Here is a 20,273-nt window from a genome sequence, read left to right as displayed (position 1 = left end):
TCAATATGTTTTGATCCTGTTTATTGAGTTTGAAGTGTCCACTCTCTGACTGGAATCTTTCCGTGGTGTCCCAACTCTTAAAAGAACCACTATACCGCTTATACACAATTTCCATGAAGTAGCATTCAATATTATTAACTGGAATATTTTGGTAATTAGTAGGGATGCTCCAATCAGGGTTTTATGCTGCTGAAATTGATACCGATCATCCGATGAGTGAGATTGGTCGATGCTGATACCGATCACATGGATTAACTGTCAATGTATTTATGACAATTCCAATGGCCCCTGTCCTAGTACATTGTTGTACTTTTTGATACAAAACTCAATTTAAATGGATGAATGTTTTGGAGTACTATATGAATAAATAGAATAAATCTGCTCCTCTGTCATTATATAAAGGCATATAGTCTGAATAGTATAATAAAAACAAGGGCGCAAAATTGTTCAGTGCTGCTTGAAAAGGTTAGTACGTACCCCGTGAACGTGATATCCACTTCCCCGTGGCACAAAAGCGAGTTCCGAACTATTTGTTTTAAACTTGACTTTAATTTTTTTTAACTTTTTTTTTTCTGTTTTCACCCCACGCTAACCACAGGAAATACCTAGCTATCATCAATGACACCAACATCCACTCCATAATGGAGAAAATAATGTTTTTTTAAGAATGACTTTGTTAGTCATATCTAAATATTTTCTACGGCTTAGCCTCACAAGGGTCGCAGGGGGTGCTGGAGCCTATCCCAGCTGTCTTCTTCAGGCGAGAGGCGGGGTACACCCTGGACTGGTGGCCAGCCAATCACAGGGCACATATAGACAAACAACCATTCACACTCACATTCATACCTATGGACAATTTGGAGTCGCTAATTAACCTAGCATGTTTTTGGAATGTGGGAGGAAACCGGAGTACCCGGAGAAAACCCACGCATGCACAGGGAGAACATGCAAACTCCACACAGAGATGGCCGAGGTTGGGGAAAGACAAAATAAGAAGCCAAAAAGTTACCACTTCCACACAAAATAGGAGGAGAACTCATTCATTCATTCATTTTCTGCCGCTTTTCCTCACAAGGTTCGCGGGGGTGCTGGAGCCTATCCCAGCTGTCTTCTTCAGGCGAGAGGCGGGGTACACCCTGGACTGGTCGCCAGCCAATCACAGGGCACATATAGACAAACAACCATTCACACTCACATTCATACCTATGGACAATTTGGAGTGGCTAATTAACCTAGCATGTTTTTGGAATGTGGGAGGAAACCGGAGTACCCGGAGAAAACCCACGCATGCACGGGGAGAACATGCAAACTCCACACAGAGATGGCCGAGGGTGGGGAAAGACAAAATAAGAAGCCAAAAAGTTACCACTTCCACACAAAATAGGAGGAGAACTCATTCATTCATTCATTTTCTGCCGCTTTTCCTCACGAGGGTCGCGGGGGTGCTGGAGCCTATCCCAGCTGTCTTCTTCAGGCGAGAGGCGGGGTACACCCTGGACTGGTCGCCAGCCAATCACAGGGCACATATAGACAAACAACCATTCACACTCACATTCATACCTATGGACAATTTGGAGTGGCTAATTAACGTAGCATGTTTTTGGAATGTGGGAGGAAACCGGAGAACATGCAAACTCCACACAGAGACGGCCGAGGGTGGAATTGAACCCTGGTCTCCTAGCTGTGAGGTCTGCGTGCTAACCACTCGATCGCCGTGCAGCCACCTATGGACAATTTGGAGTCGCTAATTAACCTAGCATGTTTTTGGAATGTGGGAGGAAGCCGGAGTACCCGGAGAAAAAACCCACGCATGCACGGGGAGAACATGCAAACTCCACACAGAGATGGCAGAGGTTGGAATTGAACTCGGGTGTCTGAGCTGTGAGGCGTGCACCCTAATCACTCGAGCGCCATGCAGCCCATGCAGTATTCATATTATTTTCTTTTTTTTCAGTACATGTAACCGAGTTCTCCAGTCCATAAAGTTTTGTTTGATACAAGGGCGTACAGATTTCCCACACAGGAAGTGCGCCTGGCGTTACGTAACGCCGTGACTGTTTGTTTGCCCTGAGATCGGCTGGCGACCAGTCCAGGGTGTAGTCCACCTTTGGCCCAAAGTCAAAACCACCGAACGTTCACTCAGGTTGATCTGCAATGAGTTCTTTGTTGTGTTTGCTGTGAATGGATTATGCTCCCGTGTTTGGGGGTTCTCTCTCGATTCTGACCACGTCTTCTCCTTCCCCCGCCTCCCCCCTCACGGTGGCCCAGCTGTACTTTGGAAAAGACGGCCTAGTGAGAGGAATGCCGTGTCATTGCCATCCCAGCCAAGTCCAAAGCTACAAGAACGTCTGCACTTTTGTTGTCGGTGATTTACAAATATGCCTCTGTTGGTGGTAACATCGCCCCCCCCCACACACACACACATGAAGAACACTTGCTCTCTCGTGTACACTCTTTGGTGCTGCTTCACCAACTGGAAGGAAGATCCTAGCTGTTGACTCACCTGCGTCCTGAAGGCCAATCAGAGACGGAGGGCATGTTGCAACTCTTCAAGTGCGTGTGAGAGCTCAGTGCTGACTCAGCATTCAGCAGAACAAAGACAATTCTGTCAGACCAGACATGTTGTTTTGTTTTCTACTTCCTGCAGTCCCCAGCTCTAAAACCGTACACTTTTATAAGGTAAAACCAGCATTGGGGCAGGTGCCTCCATTGACTATTTCTGTGCGGGTGAGCAAATTGAGCGCTCCTTTTTACTCCTGCATGTGACTTCCCCTAAGATCACCTGTAAACAAACAAATTTGTTGATTTGTCCTTATGAAATAACAAAACAATACTACTACAAAATCACCAGGAGAACCAGAGTATAGAGCGGAGGCGAGCCTCTTGACGTGGCCCAGCAAGGTGCACTATATTCGGGTGCAAGCTCCAAAGAGCTGGAGTGCTGCTATGGAGGTACTTTTTACACTTTTTAGTTGGCAGATGAGGTTTTTTGTGGTGGGCAGTTAGTTTTAGGTATGAGCTATATTTAGGTATGACATCATAGGTAATTCGTTCTATCGGCCCTATAGTTATCCATCTGATAATTATCATGTAACCCTACAAATAATCATTAAAAAAAATCACACAGACATGGTAAAAAAATATGCAATGCAAAATAGATTGTCCTTGAACTTAAGTAAAACTAAAATCATGCTGTTTGGTAACAGCAGAAAGGACACGCACCAGCAAATACAAATAGACGGTGTGGACATAGAAAGGGTGAACGAAAATACATTTCTGGGGATCACAATAGATGAAAATATGAGCTAGAAACCTCATATTACAAATATACAACATGAGGTGGCCAGAAATATTTCAGTATTGAACAAAGCAAAATTTGTTCTCAATCAGAAATCACTCCACACTCTTTATTGCTCTCTGGTTCTACCATATCTTACTTATTGTGTGGAAATATGGGCTAATAACTATAAAAGCAATCTTCACTCGCTAAATGTACTGCAAAAAAGGTCAGTAAGGATAATTCATAATGCCACCTACAGAGAACATACTAACTCCTTATTTCTAAAATCACAAATACTTCAACTTGCTGATATAGTTCATCTTCAAACAGCTAAAATAATGCATAAGGCTAAAAATAACCAATTAGCTAAAAATGTCATCCAATACTTCTCTACAAGAGAGGAGAAATATGATCTCAGGGAAGAAGTACATTTGGAACACTTCTATGCTAGGACTATGTTATGCTAGCCACAGCATTTCAGGATGTGGAAATTGAAATTTGTGAAAATTTAAATTTGTGTTGTTGTGAAATTAAAATTAAAATTAAAATTAAAATTAAAATTAAAATTAAAATTAAAATTAAAATTAAAATTAAAATTAAAATTAAAATTAAAATTAAAATTAAAATTAAAATTAAAATTAAAATTAAAATATATCAGGAAAGCAGGAAGTGAACAAATGTAACAGTTACTGATTGTAAAAGTACCTGATGGAGGGGTAGGATTTAATAAGCTTTGCTTCTTCCTACTCCTTTTAAAATTAAAATTAAAATTAAAATTAAAATTAAAATTAAAATTAAAATTAAAATTAAAATTAAAATTAAAATTAAAATTAAAATTAAAATTAAAATTAAAATTAAAATTAAAATTAATTATATTACAAAAGCATTTCAGTATGTGGAAATTAAAATTTGTGAAATTAAAATTTGTGAAATTAAAATTAAAATTAAAATTAAAATTAAAATTAAAATTAAAATTAAAATTAAAATTAAAATTAAAATTAAAATTAAAATTAAAATTAAAATTAAGTTGATGTTTGCTAAATACAAGGATTACAACTGTATTATGGAAAGCAGGAAGTGAACAAATGTAACAGTTACTGATATGTCATTGTATGGTCATATGACCTTGTACTTTGGTACGTGACAAAAAATTAAAATTAAAATTAAAATTAAAATTAAAATTAAAATTAAAATTAAAATTAAAATTAAAATTAAAATTAAAATTAAAATTAAAATTAAAATTAAAATTAAAATTAAAATTAAAATTAAAATTAAAATTAAAATTAAGTTGATGTTTGCTAAATACAAGGATTACAACTGTATTATGGAAAGCAGGAAGTGAACAAATGTAACAGTTACTGATATGTCATTGTATGGTCATATGACCTTGTACTTTGGTACGTGACAAAAAATTAAAATTAAAATTAAAATTAAAATTAAAATTAAAATTAAAATTAAAATTAAAATTAAAATTAAAATTAAAATTAAAATTAAAATTAAAATTAAAATTAAAATTAAAATTAAAATTAAAATTAAGTTGATGTTTGCTAAATACAAGGATTACAACTGTATTATGGAAAGCAGGAAGTGAACAAATGTAACAGTTACTGATATGTCATTGTATGGTCATATGACCTTGTACTTTGGTACGTGACAAAAAATTAAAATTAAAATTAAAATTAAAATTAAAATTAAAATTAAAATTAAAATTAAAATTAAAATTAAAATTAAAATTAAAATTAAAATTAAAATTAAAATTAAAATTAAAATTAAAATTAAAATTAAAATTAAAATTAAAATTAAAATTATTTAAAAAATAAATTAAAATTATATTAGGAAAGCAGGAAGTGAACAAATGTAACAGTTACTGATTGTAAAAGTACCAGATGGAGGGGTAGGATTTAATAAGCTTTGCTTCTTCCTACTCCTTTTGGACATGTGGAACTGGGAACTGATTATGGGATGCACTCAATTGTAATCTGATGCATGTTCAAATGAAATAAAACCATTACCATTACCAAATGTACCATGGGCTTCCATTCCCATTCATATGTCAATCATTGATGGAAAAGGTTTGGGGGAGTGACCAGAAAGAAATAGGACGAGGTGTGTCTTCCTACCTGCCGTCACGTGTACGAGACCCATTGAATTGGTGTGTCCCAGCACCAGGTAAAACTGGCTGGGGGCCCAAATTCCTGCTGCACTGAGTCACAGGGGCTGATCATTACCGCACACGCACACATGTATGAACACACACACATGTATGAACACACACACATGTATAAACACACACACATGCACACGCACACACGCAGAGATCAGTATATTTTATGATTGCACAAGCCCTTCCCCCTCCCTTAGATCTTGTTCTCTCTCTCTACCCTCATTTCCCTCTCTCTCTCTCCTCCTCACTACCCACACACACACACACACACACACACACAGTAGTCGGCAGCAGCGCGATGCAGAGATATACGTTGAGGAAATAGCAGGTAGGAAACACTGAAGACTGATTCCCTTTTTCAAACTGCTAAAATGTTGATGCCGCCATTCATTATTCATCCAACATGAGTGCTTTCCTTCTCCACCTTTACCACCACTGGACTGCGACGTGTGGGAGCCATCACAAGCGCTTATCACAGGGACCCTCGGACAATAATAGTTAGCTATTCTAGGAAGCTGTCGCCATGGGAAAAGCGTCCTGTTTCTGGAATCTCCCACTGTTTGGCCGCAATTCTTCCATCAGCATCCAGTTCTGTTCCTTTGCCGTTTCGGAGATCTTTTTCACACTTTGTTTTTCTTCCTCACAGATGACAAGGAGGACGCCGTGTTAGGGAGTTTGCCTCTGCTCAGTTTCCGTATTGGAGGAGTCCAACCTTCGGATAACATCACCCGCAAGTTTACCTTTAAGGTCAGTAAGCCGTCAATACATGGATATTGCTTGCATGTGATGCTAGCGTAAACATGGAAATCCAATGTAATATTTCAAAGTACAAGCATGTACTAGTAAACGTTTGTACACGTGTGTGATGTTGTTTGGTTTAAAAGAAGGGTGCTGATGTGGTCGTTATGGGCAAATAGATACCGACTTCATGGCTGGGTCACATGGTGTTATTTATGACTGCTAACGACCCCCTTGGGAATCTGTTAATGGGAGCCTCCGTCTCACTGCAGCGTTGACATCACCGTTATACACACGCTTTTGGGTGTATGTATATGTATTTTATACGGACAACCGTTATTGTAAAATCAATGGCTAGAGTGTGACAGCTCGACACAAGCTACGCCAGCGGGTTATCAAAACTATTGCTGTTCGATGCTACGCATTACTTAGCTGCCACTGGAGATAGATAGCTAGCTGCCACTGGAGATAGCTAGCGTTACCCGCTGAGCTTCTCGTCTTCGGGCTTTTTACCAAAGTGACATTATATTCCTAAACCAAGCAATGTGGTTAGTTGGGAGCTTGTTTTTGTCCCATGAGGAAATACGTTCATGGGGTAGGAGCTCGTCAGTTGATTTTGAGTAGCTGAAAAAGAATATTTCTTTCAAGTCTTAGTAGTTTTGTTCAATTCAGACTCAAGTCATACCTTTATATATGACAAATCGTAGAATGACTCAGTAGAATGCCTGGTGGAATGCCTCAGGGAATACCTAGGACACATAGAGAGGAAAGTCTGGGCTTCCCTGCGACCTGACCTCGGCGGTCAAAGATGGATGGATATATTCATTCATTCATTTTCTACTGCTTATCCTCACGAGGGGGATGCGGGGGATGCTGGAGCCTATCCCAGCAGTCTGGACTGATGGCCAGCCAATCACAGGGCACATATAGACAAACAACCATTCACACTCACATTCATACCTATGGACAATTTGAAGTCGCTAATTAACCTAGCATGTTTTTGGAATGTGGGAGGAAACCGAAATACCTAGAGAAAACCCACACATGCACAGGGAGAACATGCAAACTCCACACAGAGATGGCCAAGAGGGGAATTGAACTCGGGTCTTTGCGCTGTGTAGCCTGTGCGCAAACCATGTGTACACAGTGCAGCCGGAAAACTAACATTCATTCTTTCATTTTCTGCTGCTCGTTCTCATGAGGGTCTCGGGGGGGGGAACTATCCCAGCTGTCTTCGGGCGAGAGGCGGGGTACACCCTAGACTGGTGGTCAGCCAATCACAGGGCACATATAGACAAACAACCATTCACACTCACATTCATGCCTATGGACAATTTGGAGTGGCTAATTAACCTAGCATGTTTTTGGAATGTGGGAGAAAACCCATGAATGCACGGGGAGAACATGCAAACTCCACACAGAGATGGCCGAGAGTGGAATTGAACTCGGGTCTTCGCGCTGTGTGGCCTGTGCGCAAACCACATTCACACCGTGCAGCCGGAAAAATAACATTCATTCATTAATTTTCTGCCGCTATCCTCATGAGGGTCCCAGCTGTCTTGGGGCGAGAGGCGGGGTACACCCTGGACTGGTGGCCAGCCAATCAGAGGGCACATATAGACAAACAACCATTCACACTCACATTCATACCTATGGACAATTTGGAGTCGCTAATTAACCTAGCATGTTTTTGGAATGTGGGAGGAAACCGGAGTACCTTGAGAAAACCCACGCATGCACAGAGAGAACTCCACACAGAGGGTGGAATTGAACCCTGGTCTCCTAGCTGTGAGGTCTGCATGCTAACCACTCGACCACCATGCAGCCTTGGATAGATATATGTATGAGTTTATTCTATTATTATGAAAATAAGGCTTTATCATTAGTTATGGGTATTTTTGTATTTTCTCACAACGAGCTTATCAAACCATCAGAAATTGCAGGACGTCATTACTGCTACTCAGTACACAATTTCCTTCCATTTCCGCTCGTGATTGGGTCCTGCCACTGTGTTATATCATTTGATTGACATCACTATCTACTGGAGGATATATTAGATATACATTGATACAGATTATAAGTCATTTTTAATATACAGAAGAGTCACACCGGTCGTGTCGTGCCTTTAAAAATGCACAGAACTCCAAAAGCAGCATGACAGATTCCCTCGATGTGATGGAACCCAGCAAAGCCTGAATGTGCTGAGGACAGCTTTCTCCAATTGGGAGCTGTGTTTCCCTGTCAGTATCAAATGAAACACACACACATGTATGAACACACACATCTCGCTAACCTTCTGGCTCATTCATTCTCTTCCGTGTCTTTTACTGCAATCACTGTTTTACCTTCAAGTTATTTTCAGGACTTCCTGTCCTCGTTCATTGCAGATACAACACAGGACAAAGTCTAGTACATGTAGCCTTTATGTACACACACACACACACAGCTGGGACTGCCAGGTCAAATACACAAATACCCCGTGTGCCATGGGTCCAATAATCCTGACAGTACACTTGGTACTGTATAGTGGACACGCCTGTTAATATTAACAGTGATCAAACACATTGTGTGCACACTTGAAAGCGTTCAAGTATAATGCGGCAAAGTTGAGATATAAATGCATCAAGGAGTAAAATATAGTGATGGGTTTTAAATAGCTGCAAATAATTATATATAGAAGGAGTTGGACAAGGTATCTGAAGTAGTGTCAGTCTGTGAAAAAGCTATTGAGATCCCAGGAAGGGAATATTATACAGTATGATCATTCCTTGATTATTTCCGGTGAAAGCTACTTGCTCTGCACATCTTTATTCACTAGGATGTGAATATTTTGTGTGGCAATATAGGCTAATAACTATAAAAGCAATCTTCACTCGCTAAATGTACTGCAAAAAAGGTCAGTAAGGATAATTCATAATGCCGCCTACAGAGAACATACTAACTCCTTATTTGTAAAATCACAAATACTTCAACTTGCTGATATAGTTCATCCTCAAACAGCTAAAATAATGCATAAGGCTAAAAATAACCAATTTGCTAAAATTAAAATTAAAATTAAAATTAAAATTAAAATTAAAATTAAAATTAAAATTAAAATTAAAATTAAAATTAAAATTAAAATTAAAATTAAAATTAATTAACATTTTTTAAATTAAAAAATATTGACAGTTACTATGGTAACCATTATGTCATTGTATGGTCATATCACCTTGTACTTCGGTACAAGGTACATTATTAAAAACAAAAAAAAAACCAAAAAACAAAAACCTTAAACTGTATTATGGAAAGCAGGAAGTGAACAAATGTAACAGTTACTGATTGTAAAAGTACCAGATGGAGGGGTAGGATTTAATAAGCTTTGCTTCTTCCTACTCCTTTTGGACATGTGGAACTGGGAACTGATTATGGGATGCATTCAATTGTAATCTGATGCATGTTCAAATGAAATAAAACCATTACCATTACCATTACCATTACCATTACCATTACCATTACCATTACCATTACCATTACCATTACCATTACCATTACCATTACCATTACCATAGGATGATTTTACTTTAAATGTTGAGCAGTGTTTTGATTTCTGTACAGCATAAATCCAAATCAAACAGTTCACATGTCAAAGTAAAAGTCAACCCGGCTGCGTTGTCACGGAGCATTGGACGATGATTGATTTTTGCATCAATGACACAAACGAGATATGAAATGTGCAGCACAGTGGAAGAGTGTTTGGTGTTGCCTCCCAGCTCCATGCTTCCGGGTTTGACTCCGGACTGATGTGGGATGCTGTATACCGGGTATACTGGGTATACTGGGCACTACTTTCACAAACTCTCATGATGGCTTGACAGTGATGTCATACTCTGCTTCCACATCTGATCTGACCTCCAGGACACCCGCCGTCTTCTCTCTCTTTAGTTGCCATTGTTCACTACTAAGCTAGATGCTTTCATTTATTGCATTCAAGGAACAAAGTGCAACATTTCAACGCTTTATGAGAAGCAATCAGTGAATCATAAAGACATAAACCTGACATAAAAAGTGTGGGCTTCTTTAACACTGCTTCATTATCAATGATTACCAACTTTTCTATGGAAAAGACTGCAATTTTTGGAGATAAAAATAAAAAAAAATTGCAAATTAGGGGCTCAGTGAATGCAGAATTGTTCATGAATTTTTACTGAAATATTTCAGTATTGAACAAAGCAAAATTAGTTCTCTTTATTGCTCTCTGGTTCTACCATATCTTACTTATTGTGTGGAAATATGGGCTAATAACTATAAAAGCAATCTTCACTTGCTAAATGTACTGCAAAAAAAAGGTCAGTAAGGATAATTCATAATGACGCCTACAGAGAACATACTAACTCCTTATTTCTAAAATCACAAATACTTCAACTTGCTGATATAGTTCATCTTCAAACAGCTAAAATAATGCATAAGGCTAAAAATAACCAATTAGCTAAAAATGTCATCCAATACTTCTCTACAAGAGAGGAGAAATATGATCTCAGGGAAGAAGTACATTTGAAACACTTATATAGTAGGACTATGTTATGCTAGCCATAGCATTTTAGTATGTTCATTCATTCATTCATTTTCTACCGCTTTTTCCTCACGAGGGTCCGGGGGGTGCTGGATCCTATCCCAGCTGTCTTCGGGCGAGAGGCGGGGTACGCCCTGGACTGGTCATTTCAGTATGTGGAAATTGAAATTTGTATTAAAATTAAAATTAAAATTAAAATTAAAATTAAAATTAAAATTAAAATTAAAATTAAAATTAAAATTAAAATTAAAATTAAAATTAAAATTAAAATTAAAATTGGAAAGCAGGACGTGAACAAATGTAACAGTTACTGATTGTAAAAGTACCAGGTGGAGGGGTAGGATTTAATAAGCTTTGCTTCTTCCTACTCCTTTTGGACATGTGGAACTGGGAACTGATTATGGGATGCATTCAATTGTAATCTGATGCATGTTCAAATGAAATAAAACCATTACCATTACCATTACCATTACCATTACCATTACCATTACCATTACCATTACCATTACCATGAATCACTGAACTCCTTGTAGCTAAGATTGTACAGTGAATGTACATATGCACGTACGGTATACAGTACACAATACAGTATACTAGTGATGATCAGACGATGGGTACAGGAATATCCTGCCTGTCGGCTTCAGTAAACTGGGTTGCCTGAGCAGCAGAGAAGGCACATGAAGGAATCCAAATGATCCACCGTTCTAATAACAAGTTATAGTCATTGATATTCATATATTCGTGTGTCATGTGTAAGGAGGTCATTCTTGCTGGTGTTGGTTCCCAGTAGTTCCTAGTGACCCAGATCAAGGTTCTTATCTATTTGGGGCTGGGTTTCGTCTGTTGCTGACAGACTGGACTTTTATTTTAAGGTCTCTACTTTCATATAAATATTTGCACCCGGCCTACATTGTGTTTTGCTAAAGTTCTCATGTTCTCCTGGTATCAACATGTCCATGTATCACTTAAGTAATTATATTACAATACATCTACACACTATATAGTATAGCTACAGTATCCATACAGTGCTGCAACCTATGATACAAGATATTATGATGCAATTAGACAATGATGCAGGCTGCATGGTGGGAACGTGGTTAGCGTGCAGGCCTCGCGGCTAGGAGACCCGAGTTCAATTCCCCCCTCGGCCATCTCTGTGTGGAGATTGCATGTTCTCCATGTGGGTTTTCTCCGGGTACTCCGGTTTCCTGTCACATTCCAAAAACATGCTAGGTTAATTAGCGACTCCAAATTATCCATAGGTATGAATGTGAGTGTGAATGGTTGTTTGTCTATATGTGCCCTGTGATTGGCTGGCCATCAGTCCAGACAGCTGGGATAGGAGTGAGGGGTGAGGATAAGCGGTAGAAAATGAATGAATGTTATGCTGAGCAGAGACAAAAGCAAATGTAGAAAAAAAAGTATTTAATAATGAAAGGGTGCTCACAGAGCAAAAATTTGAGTTACAGGGCAGAGAAACAAAAGGTCAGGAGCAAAAAAAGGAACCGTGCAATGTGCAGGCAGGACGGGGCATGACAAGGCAAACGATCTGACAGGCGAACAATGGAAGTGGAATGGTATATGAAGGCCTAATGGCTGATGGGCAGCAGGTGTGCAGACCAGGAGAACAAGGCAGGAGTCTGCAAGATAAGATACTTTCCATGTCATTAATGTGTGTACTTGTATATTTCTAGAGTTTGTGAATTGTGGAGGAGGCTCGGCGGTCTAGTGGTTAGCGCGCAGACCTCACAGCTAGGAGACCAGGGTTCAATTCCACCCTCGGCCATCTCTATGTGGAGTTTGCATGTTCTCATGCGTGGGTTTTCTCCAGGTACTCCGGTTTCCTCCCACATTCCAAAAACATGCTAGGTTAATTAGCATGCTAGGTTAAAACATGCTAGGTTAATTAGCCACTGCATTGCACTGTGATTGGCTGGCGACCAGTCCAGGGTTTACCCCGCCTCTCGCCCAAAGACCCTTGTGAGGAAAAAGCGGTCGAAAATAACAATGAATGAATGTGAATTGTGGAATGACTGCATGGAATTCCTGCAGGGAAGTACGTCCTTCAAAGAGTTGTCGGAGTTGTCCAAACCTGTTGGACCTGCAACTTTGCAGATAGCAAGGCAGACAGGGCGTGTCCACCGCCACAAGATGAGCTGTGAGGACAAAACGATGCATTTATTCACTACAGCTCACTTCTTCCAACAAAGCTTGCTATCTTTTATGCTGCTTGTGTGCACAACCTGAAAGTTGAACACACACTTGAAACACCAAATATGATAATGCAATGTGTTGGTGTGATTTACGTGCACCCACACAGGCTGCAAAACATTACACACCTTTAGCATGTTAGCGCCTTCAATCATGGAACACATGCAGCGTCACATTCAGAGTCTCTGGTTTTAGAAGATGATGTGGTACTGCTACATTGATGAGACATGACGTTACATTACCTTTGCACTGCATGTAGTCTTCTTAAAGGCAGGGGTCTCAAACTCAATTTACCCGGGGGCCACTGGAGCTAGGGTCTGGGCGAGGCTGGGCCGCATCAGGTTTTCCAAAAAAAAAAAGTAAAAACGCATTTATTAAAAACAGAAAAATGAATAAACTTTCCTTTGGTTCCAATTTTCTACAATAAAAGCTCTGATAAAACATTCCACTGTTCTCAAATATCTTAATTTTTATTTTTCTACACAAAATAAGTTGAAAAATAAATAAACAAATCAAGAATAAAGAAAATCAATCAATCAGTCATGGTGCGTGTGGCAAAGTGTGTCTGTCAATGAGTGCTCCTCTTGCAAGTCTTTGACCTCATACACGCCAAGTCAGGGGTCTGCAGCCAGTAGCTCCTGAGCTGCTAGGAGCTCCTGAACACTTTTAGTCAATTAGCTCTACCCACCAAATAGGTAGTAGTAGTAGTAGTAATAGTCGTAATCAGGAAGTAGTTTGGGAGTGTGACCAATCACAGTGGAGTAGGCGAGCCTGGAGGTGGGCCGTGGGTGGAATGAATTAAACCAGACCCGGTCCAAGGAAATACAGCTGGAATAGGTGCAGATTCTGGAAGATTTAGAAAGTTTTCTGGTTGGGTTATTGTGTGTAGCAGCTCTATAGGAGTCCACAATTCAATACAAAGGTCCCCTTAACCTTCCTCTTGTGTTAGCTTTCTGGTATTTCTGGAAAGTTTTCTGCTAGGAGCTCCTGAACACTTTTAGTCAATTAGCTCTACCCACCAAATAGGTAGTAGTAGTAGTAGTAGTAATAGTAGTAATCAGGAAGTAGTTTGGGAGTGTGACCAATCACAGCGGAGTAGGCGAGCCTGGAGGTGGGCTGTGGGTGGAATGAATGAAAATAGACCCGGTCCAAGGAAATACACCTGCAATAGGTGCAGATTCTGGAAGATTTTGAAAGTTTTCTGTTTGGGTTATTGTGTGTAGCAGCTTTATAGGAGTCCACAATTCAATACAAAGTCTATTTATACTGTGTATAAACGAATGAATGTTGTATTTTAACGTATCTTTTACTCTGTTTACTTGTTTTTATTCAACTCAATTTTTCTGTAAAGTGTCTTTGAGTATTTTAAAATTTATTTATTTTATTTATTATTAAGTGTACGATAAGTGACTTTGAGGCTAACTGGTTAGCTAACTGGCGAGCGTGCTATGTCCCTGCAGTGATTACAAATAGGAGTGTAAAAGTGACTATTTCATGTCTACTATGTACATGTCATAAACACGTTTTCGATGCTCTAACTATGAAAATATTCAATTTCATAATATTGAATCCTACTCGGCGGAAATTCACATAACCACTCAAATAACCGCAATCAACGATGGATTACTGTAGTAGTTTTTTAGTTGTATTCCTTGCCCTTGGTTTTCCCGTGGTTGTGTTTTAGCACTTGCTAAAAAAGTATGGTTCTATTGTTGTTTTGCTTCCAAGTTGCAATGAGTGTTGCAAATGATTGTAGCAACGAGTGACTTCTTTGTCGGTGCATCCTTCCTTCTGGATTACCTGAATGAAAGAACAAAGGACAATCATCTGCACAAGGACACACACACGCACACACACGCACACACACGCGCAGCCCCGCCTCTGTTGCTAAGTTACTGCTGGGTCTTTCTGTGTCGTCAGTCAGCCAATTGCATCACGATGCTGACACTGCATTGGGCGGGCCTTGTGTGTTCCATCGTGGAAGGAAATGACTTTATTTATGAGTGACATCATTTCCCGTTGATGCATGTCAGCATTATATGACATGATTCGAATTTCTATACATTTTTTGTTGCGATATTGTACTTTATATCCCTGAGAGAATAATTGTTATCATTGCAATTTCCTACTTTTCAACATGTACAAAGACAACATGAAACATTTTGCATGTACTACAGTAGTACCTAGTATTTTAAAAAATATATATTTTATTACAAGCTTCAATTGTACAAAACAATAACAATATAAGCAGAATTACAGGAACATAAAAGTGCAATTCTACAGAACAATATATATAATAATAAAAATATAATATAACATAATAATATATAATATAATAATACTATTATTATATTATTAATATAATATAATATAATATAATAAATAATAATAATAATATAATAAAAATAAATAACACAAAGGAATGTGCGAGGGATATTGCTTGAAAATAAGAACAAAATAAAAATAGAAAACATGTTACAGGAACATAAAAGTGCAATTCTACAAAACAATATATATAATAATAAAAATCTAATATAATAATATAATATATAATATAATAATAATAATATTATTATTATGATATTATATATTATTATTATTATAATAAAATGAAATAATATATGTATATATATATATATATAATGTAATATATATTATAATAATAATAATATTATTATTATATATTATTATTATTATTATTATAAAATAAAATAAAATATAATAATATAATGTAATAAAATAATAAATAATAATAATATAATAAAAATAAAAATAAAATAAATAAATAACAAAGAAAGGAATGTGCGAGGGATATTGCTTGATAATAAGAACAAAATAAAAATAGAAAACATGTCACGTAAGCTTGTTCTTCATATGAATTGTTTTTACAACGTTCTCCAATGTATGAAATGTTTTCAGTGCTTTTCTGTTTTTGAATACCAGTTTCAGTGATTCATATAATATTTTCAGTTCAGAAGAAAACCGGTGAATATTTGGCTTGCATAACACGACTCTGGATTTGTAGTAGTACCTAGTATTACTAATACAAGGTTAGTTGAAATACAATTAGAAAAGAAGGATAATAAATAAAAAGGCAATATATATTTCCAACATTCATTCATTCATTCAGTCACGGGCGTGCTGGAACCTATCCCAGCTGTCTTCGAGCGAGAGGCGGGGTACACCCTGGACTGGTCGCCAGCCAATCACAGGGCTCAGAAAGACAAACAACCATTCACACTCACATTCATACCTATGGACAATTTGGAGTCGCTAATTTGTTTTTGTGGTCTAGCGATATAGCAGGACTGCTATTGCTTATTCTTCGTTACTTGGCAAGTATTATGATTCTATTATAACTATTACATTGGTTATATTACATATTTTTCATTAGTTGAGTAGTGTAATATTTCTTCTTAAAGGATGATGTTTCTGTTTGTTTTGATTTTAAGATGTGCTGCGTCCTTATTGTTCATCTTCTTTGTCTCTGCTGCCATCTTGTGGTTGGTTTAAGCTATTACATCCAACTAACAACAGCTTGAAGTCTACAAATGATGATGCTCTTACTGAAAACATGATCATAATTATTCATTCATTCATTCATTTTCTACCACTTTTTCCTCACGAGGGTCGCGAGGGGGGGGGGTGCTGGAGCCTATCCCAGCAGTCTTTGGGCGAGAGGCGGGGTACACTCTGGACCGGTGGCCAGCCAATCACAGGGCACATATAGACAAACAACCATTCACACTCACATTCATACCTATGGACAATTTGGAGTCGCTAATTAACCTAGCATGTTTTTGGAATGTGGGAGGAAACCGGAGTACCCGGAGAAAACCCACGCATGCACGGGGAGAACATGCAAACTCCACACAGAGATGGCCGAGGGTGGGGAAAGACAAAATAAGAAGCCAAAAAGTTACCACTTCCACACAAAATAGGAGGAGAACTCATTCATTCATTCATTCATTCATTCATTTTCTATTGCTTATCCTCACAAGGGTTGCGGGGGGGTCCTGGAGCCTATCCCAGCAGTCTTCGGGCGAGAGGCACACTCTGGACTGGTGGCCAGCCAATCACAGGGCACATATAGACAAACAACCATTCACACTCACATTCATACCTATGGACAATTTGGAGTCGCTAATTAACCTAGCATGTTTTTGGAATGTGGGAGGAAACCGGAGTACCCGGAGAAAACCCACGCAAGCACGGGTAGAACATGCAAACCCCCCACAGTGATGGCCGAGGGTGGGATTGAACCCTGTTTTTTTAGCTGCGAGGTCTGTGCGCTAACCACTCGACCACCATGCCGTCATGATCATAATTATCACCGATATTTTTCTGTATATTTGCAATAATTTTATGAAAAAAAACTCTTTGTGATCCTAATACTTTACCTCTTCTTGGCCCCCCCGTCCCTCTTCCCATCCTGAGCCCTGCCAGCCCCCATTGTTTCCTGTTTGGGCACTAGTAAAGTAGGTACAGTGTTTTGTTATTAAAAAATGCATGGTCTGGACTTCTTCTATGTTGCATGTCATTTTGAAGACATGACACAAGCATTTAAAAATCACTTTTCAGCATCTGCATGCAGAATCCTTGCATGGACACACAGCTTGCGTTATTATCGCTGATCCTTTTTTATTTCTTTTAAAGAGAAAGTACATACTTATGAACATTTCAACATTTCAATTGTTCTTGTGTCTCCATCTGCAGGTGTGGTTGGAGGAGGAGGAAGAGGAGCAGGAAGAGAACGGGGAGTTCAAAACAACCCCTGCTGTGTTTTGCATGCAGGCGGAGCACGCCGGAACCAGAACGTACTACTTCAGCACAGACAGCCATGAAGAACAGAAGGAGTGGATCAGAGCCATGAGCCAGTCGGCAGACGTCAGCCCGGTCAATCCGACGCAGAGGTGTTGCTGCTGCGTGCATATCAATATTTACATGACAATACATGACGTGAAATTACATACATAGACATAAATACAGTATGCTAGTGATGGACAGACGATGGGTACAGGAATAACTTCAGTAAACTGGGTTGACTCCTATAGAGCTGTTACACACAATAACCAAAACAGAAAGTTTTACGTAAAATGTTAGGGCGATACAAAAGTATGAATAAACAACAACCGAATTAATCATCAAACTGTGCCCCAGGGTGTCCTGGTGTCCGGGGTGTCCTGGTTCCCAGTGCACATGTGGACACCCTAATGCTTGATAATGGTGTCCGTTATGGATAAACCGCGATGTGCACAGAAGTCCCATAACACCGCTTGTATTCAGATTAACATGAGCGTTCAAGTCCCCCAAGCAGTATGCCCCCTAAGGGCGGGTACTCTGAACTGCTGTTTGCCAAATAGCAGTCAGGATCCGGTCCCCCCAACCTAAAAACTCCAACATCGAGGCCCTGAGTCGGGGGCTTACTGCTGGAGTGGAGTAAAGTCTCCAGAGGACTTGTTCCAGAAACCTCGCTCTGCGTCGAGTCGAGTCCGACTATATCGATTTTCCTGAAATTCTTCCTGAAATTCAGACTCCTTCCCCGGCACAGAGGTGACATTCCATATTCCAAGAGCGAGCAGCCAAGGATCGGACCCCCTTGAATAAGAGGTACCACGGGAACCACCCCATCCGAAGAGCTTAACACTTAATGGGAAAGGGGGCTCACTGTACCTCTTTGAGCCCCATGACCACCCATGACCACCCATGACCTCCAGGTCTTTCTCCATTGGAGTCTGTTGAGCCACACTTTGTCTTTATTCATAGGTGTTTTTCCGACACACGCCATTTTGGAGAAGCATATCTTGATATAGTCACATGACTGTCACATGACAACCACTCACAAAGAACACATCTTACCATGTGTCTCTTATGTAGCTTAGCATCACTGAAAGATTTTCTGTTCTTTGTTATTCTTTTCAGAACAAATACAGACACGGCAGATGAACCCCCCAAGACCATGGTGACCAGAGACCCCGACACAAAAATCGAACTGCAAGCCCTGAAGCAATCCCCAAACACAAATGACACTTTGGAACCCCCCACACAAACTCGTCCTTGCACGGATCGGGACACAATGAAAAATAACACGAGACAAAAAGATGTTGGCGGTAAAGCTGAAGATGAAGGCGGAGGACTAAGCTCTGCTCTCCATGTTGGTCCGACGTCAAACCACCACCCGAACGGTTGGAGCAACCATTGTCCTCAAGGCACCGTACCCCAGGGTCATATCGATACGTGTGCGCCGCAAAAACCAGCAGACGGGCGTGTCAAAGCGCCGCAAGGCACAAGCGAGCAGCAGCAGAACGTCGTACTGAGGAGGGGTTTTGTTCCTCGGACGGCCCCGGAGAGGGTGGCTCAAAGGAAAAGCTCCATGGCGCACCTGCAGCAATGGGTCAATCAGCGGCGAGGCATGGCGTCTCAGGAGGACATCAGCAGGTACACAACCTCTCTGTAGTACTATAAACTTACTTTAATACATACTGTAGGTTTTGATGTAGGTATTATTGTACTGTAGTGGTGTACTGCTTCTGTGGTTACTGTGGTTCCCAGTACTTTGTACTGGGAAGACAGTTTTCCCTCTCCTCTGCAACTTTGCCCAGCTGCTCCCAAGGTATTCCCAGGCAAGTTGAGTTCTGGGTTTTCCCCGAGGCCTACTATTGGTCGGATGTGTTCTGAACACCTCCCCAGATAAGTGTCCGGTAGTACTTCATTGGTCTCCTCTCAATGTGGAGGAGTTGTGGTTTCTTCCAGTGCTTCTAATGGAGAGCCTTCTTCTACTGTATGTAGTATTACATCAGTAGCTTTGTACATACAGTATACTGTAGACCAAGGGGTCTCAAACTCAATTTACCTGGGGGCCACTGGAGCTAGGGTCTGGGTGAGACTGGGCCGCATCAGGTTTTCCAAACCCCCCCCCAAAAATGCATTTATTAAAAACAAAAAATTGTTTAAAAAACTTTGCTTTGGGTTCCAAAAGAAAAGAAAAGCTCTGATAAAACATTCCACTGTTCTCAAATATCTTACTTTTTATTTTTCTACACAAAAAAGATGAAAAATAAATAAACAAATCAAGAATAAAGAAAATCAATCATTCATAAATAAATAAATATAATAATAATAATAAAACGGCAAATAATAAAAACTTAAGAAACCACATATAGTTGGTGGGTAGACAAAATATTTTTTTCAGATTAAAATGAACAAAGCATTATTAGAGCCCTGTAGACATGACAAAACACGACTATAGTCACATTTATACTCTTTTTATTTACAACATATTGCGCAACTGCAGAGTCTTGAGACACATGCTAACTCGCAAACTAGAGAGC

At 39.4% G+C, this 20,273-nt stretch overlaps 1 protein-coding gene across 15 annotated transcripts in view; it reads left to right on the top strand.

Moving 5' to 3' along the window:
* The window catches only part of plekha6 (pleckstrin homology domain containing, family A member 6), a 54,625-nt gene that overhangs the window by 8,244 nt on the left and 26,108 nt on the right, over positions 1 to 20,273 (top strand). For 9 of the 15 annotated variants that reach the window (XM_078798758.1, XM_078798756.1, XM_078798755.1 and 6 more), the window contains exons 6-8: positions 6,091 to 6,191; positions 17,659 to 17,855; positions 18,865 to 19,380. In XM_078798758.1, coding sequence (XP_078654884.1) covers positions 6,091 to 6,191; positions 17,659 to 17,855; positions 18,865 to 19,380 — 814 coding nt within the window. Of the gene's footprint in view, positions 1 to 4,941; positions 5,773 to 6,090; positions 6,192 to 17,261; positions 17,421 to 17,658; positions 17,856 to 18,864; positions 19,381 to 20,273 lie in introns of those variants that run through there. The other 6 variants (XM_078798761.1, XM_078798749.1, XM_078798757.1 and 3 more) reach the window with 5 other exon arrangements.

The sequence above is a fragment of the Doryrhamphus excisus genome, linkage group LG18, assembly GCF_037039965.1.
Source record: "Doryrhamphus excisus strain RoL-2023G ecotype Guam linkage group LG18, RoL_Dexc_Guam_v1.1, whole genome shotgun sequence".
Classification (NCBI taxonomy): Eukaryota; Metazoa; Chordata; class Actinopteri; order Syngnathiformes; family Syngnathidae; genus Doryrhamphus; species Doryrhamphus excisus.
The sequence above is the reverse complement of the archived record's forward strand: the minus strand, read 5'-3'. Positions and strand labels throughout refer to the sequence as shown.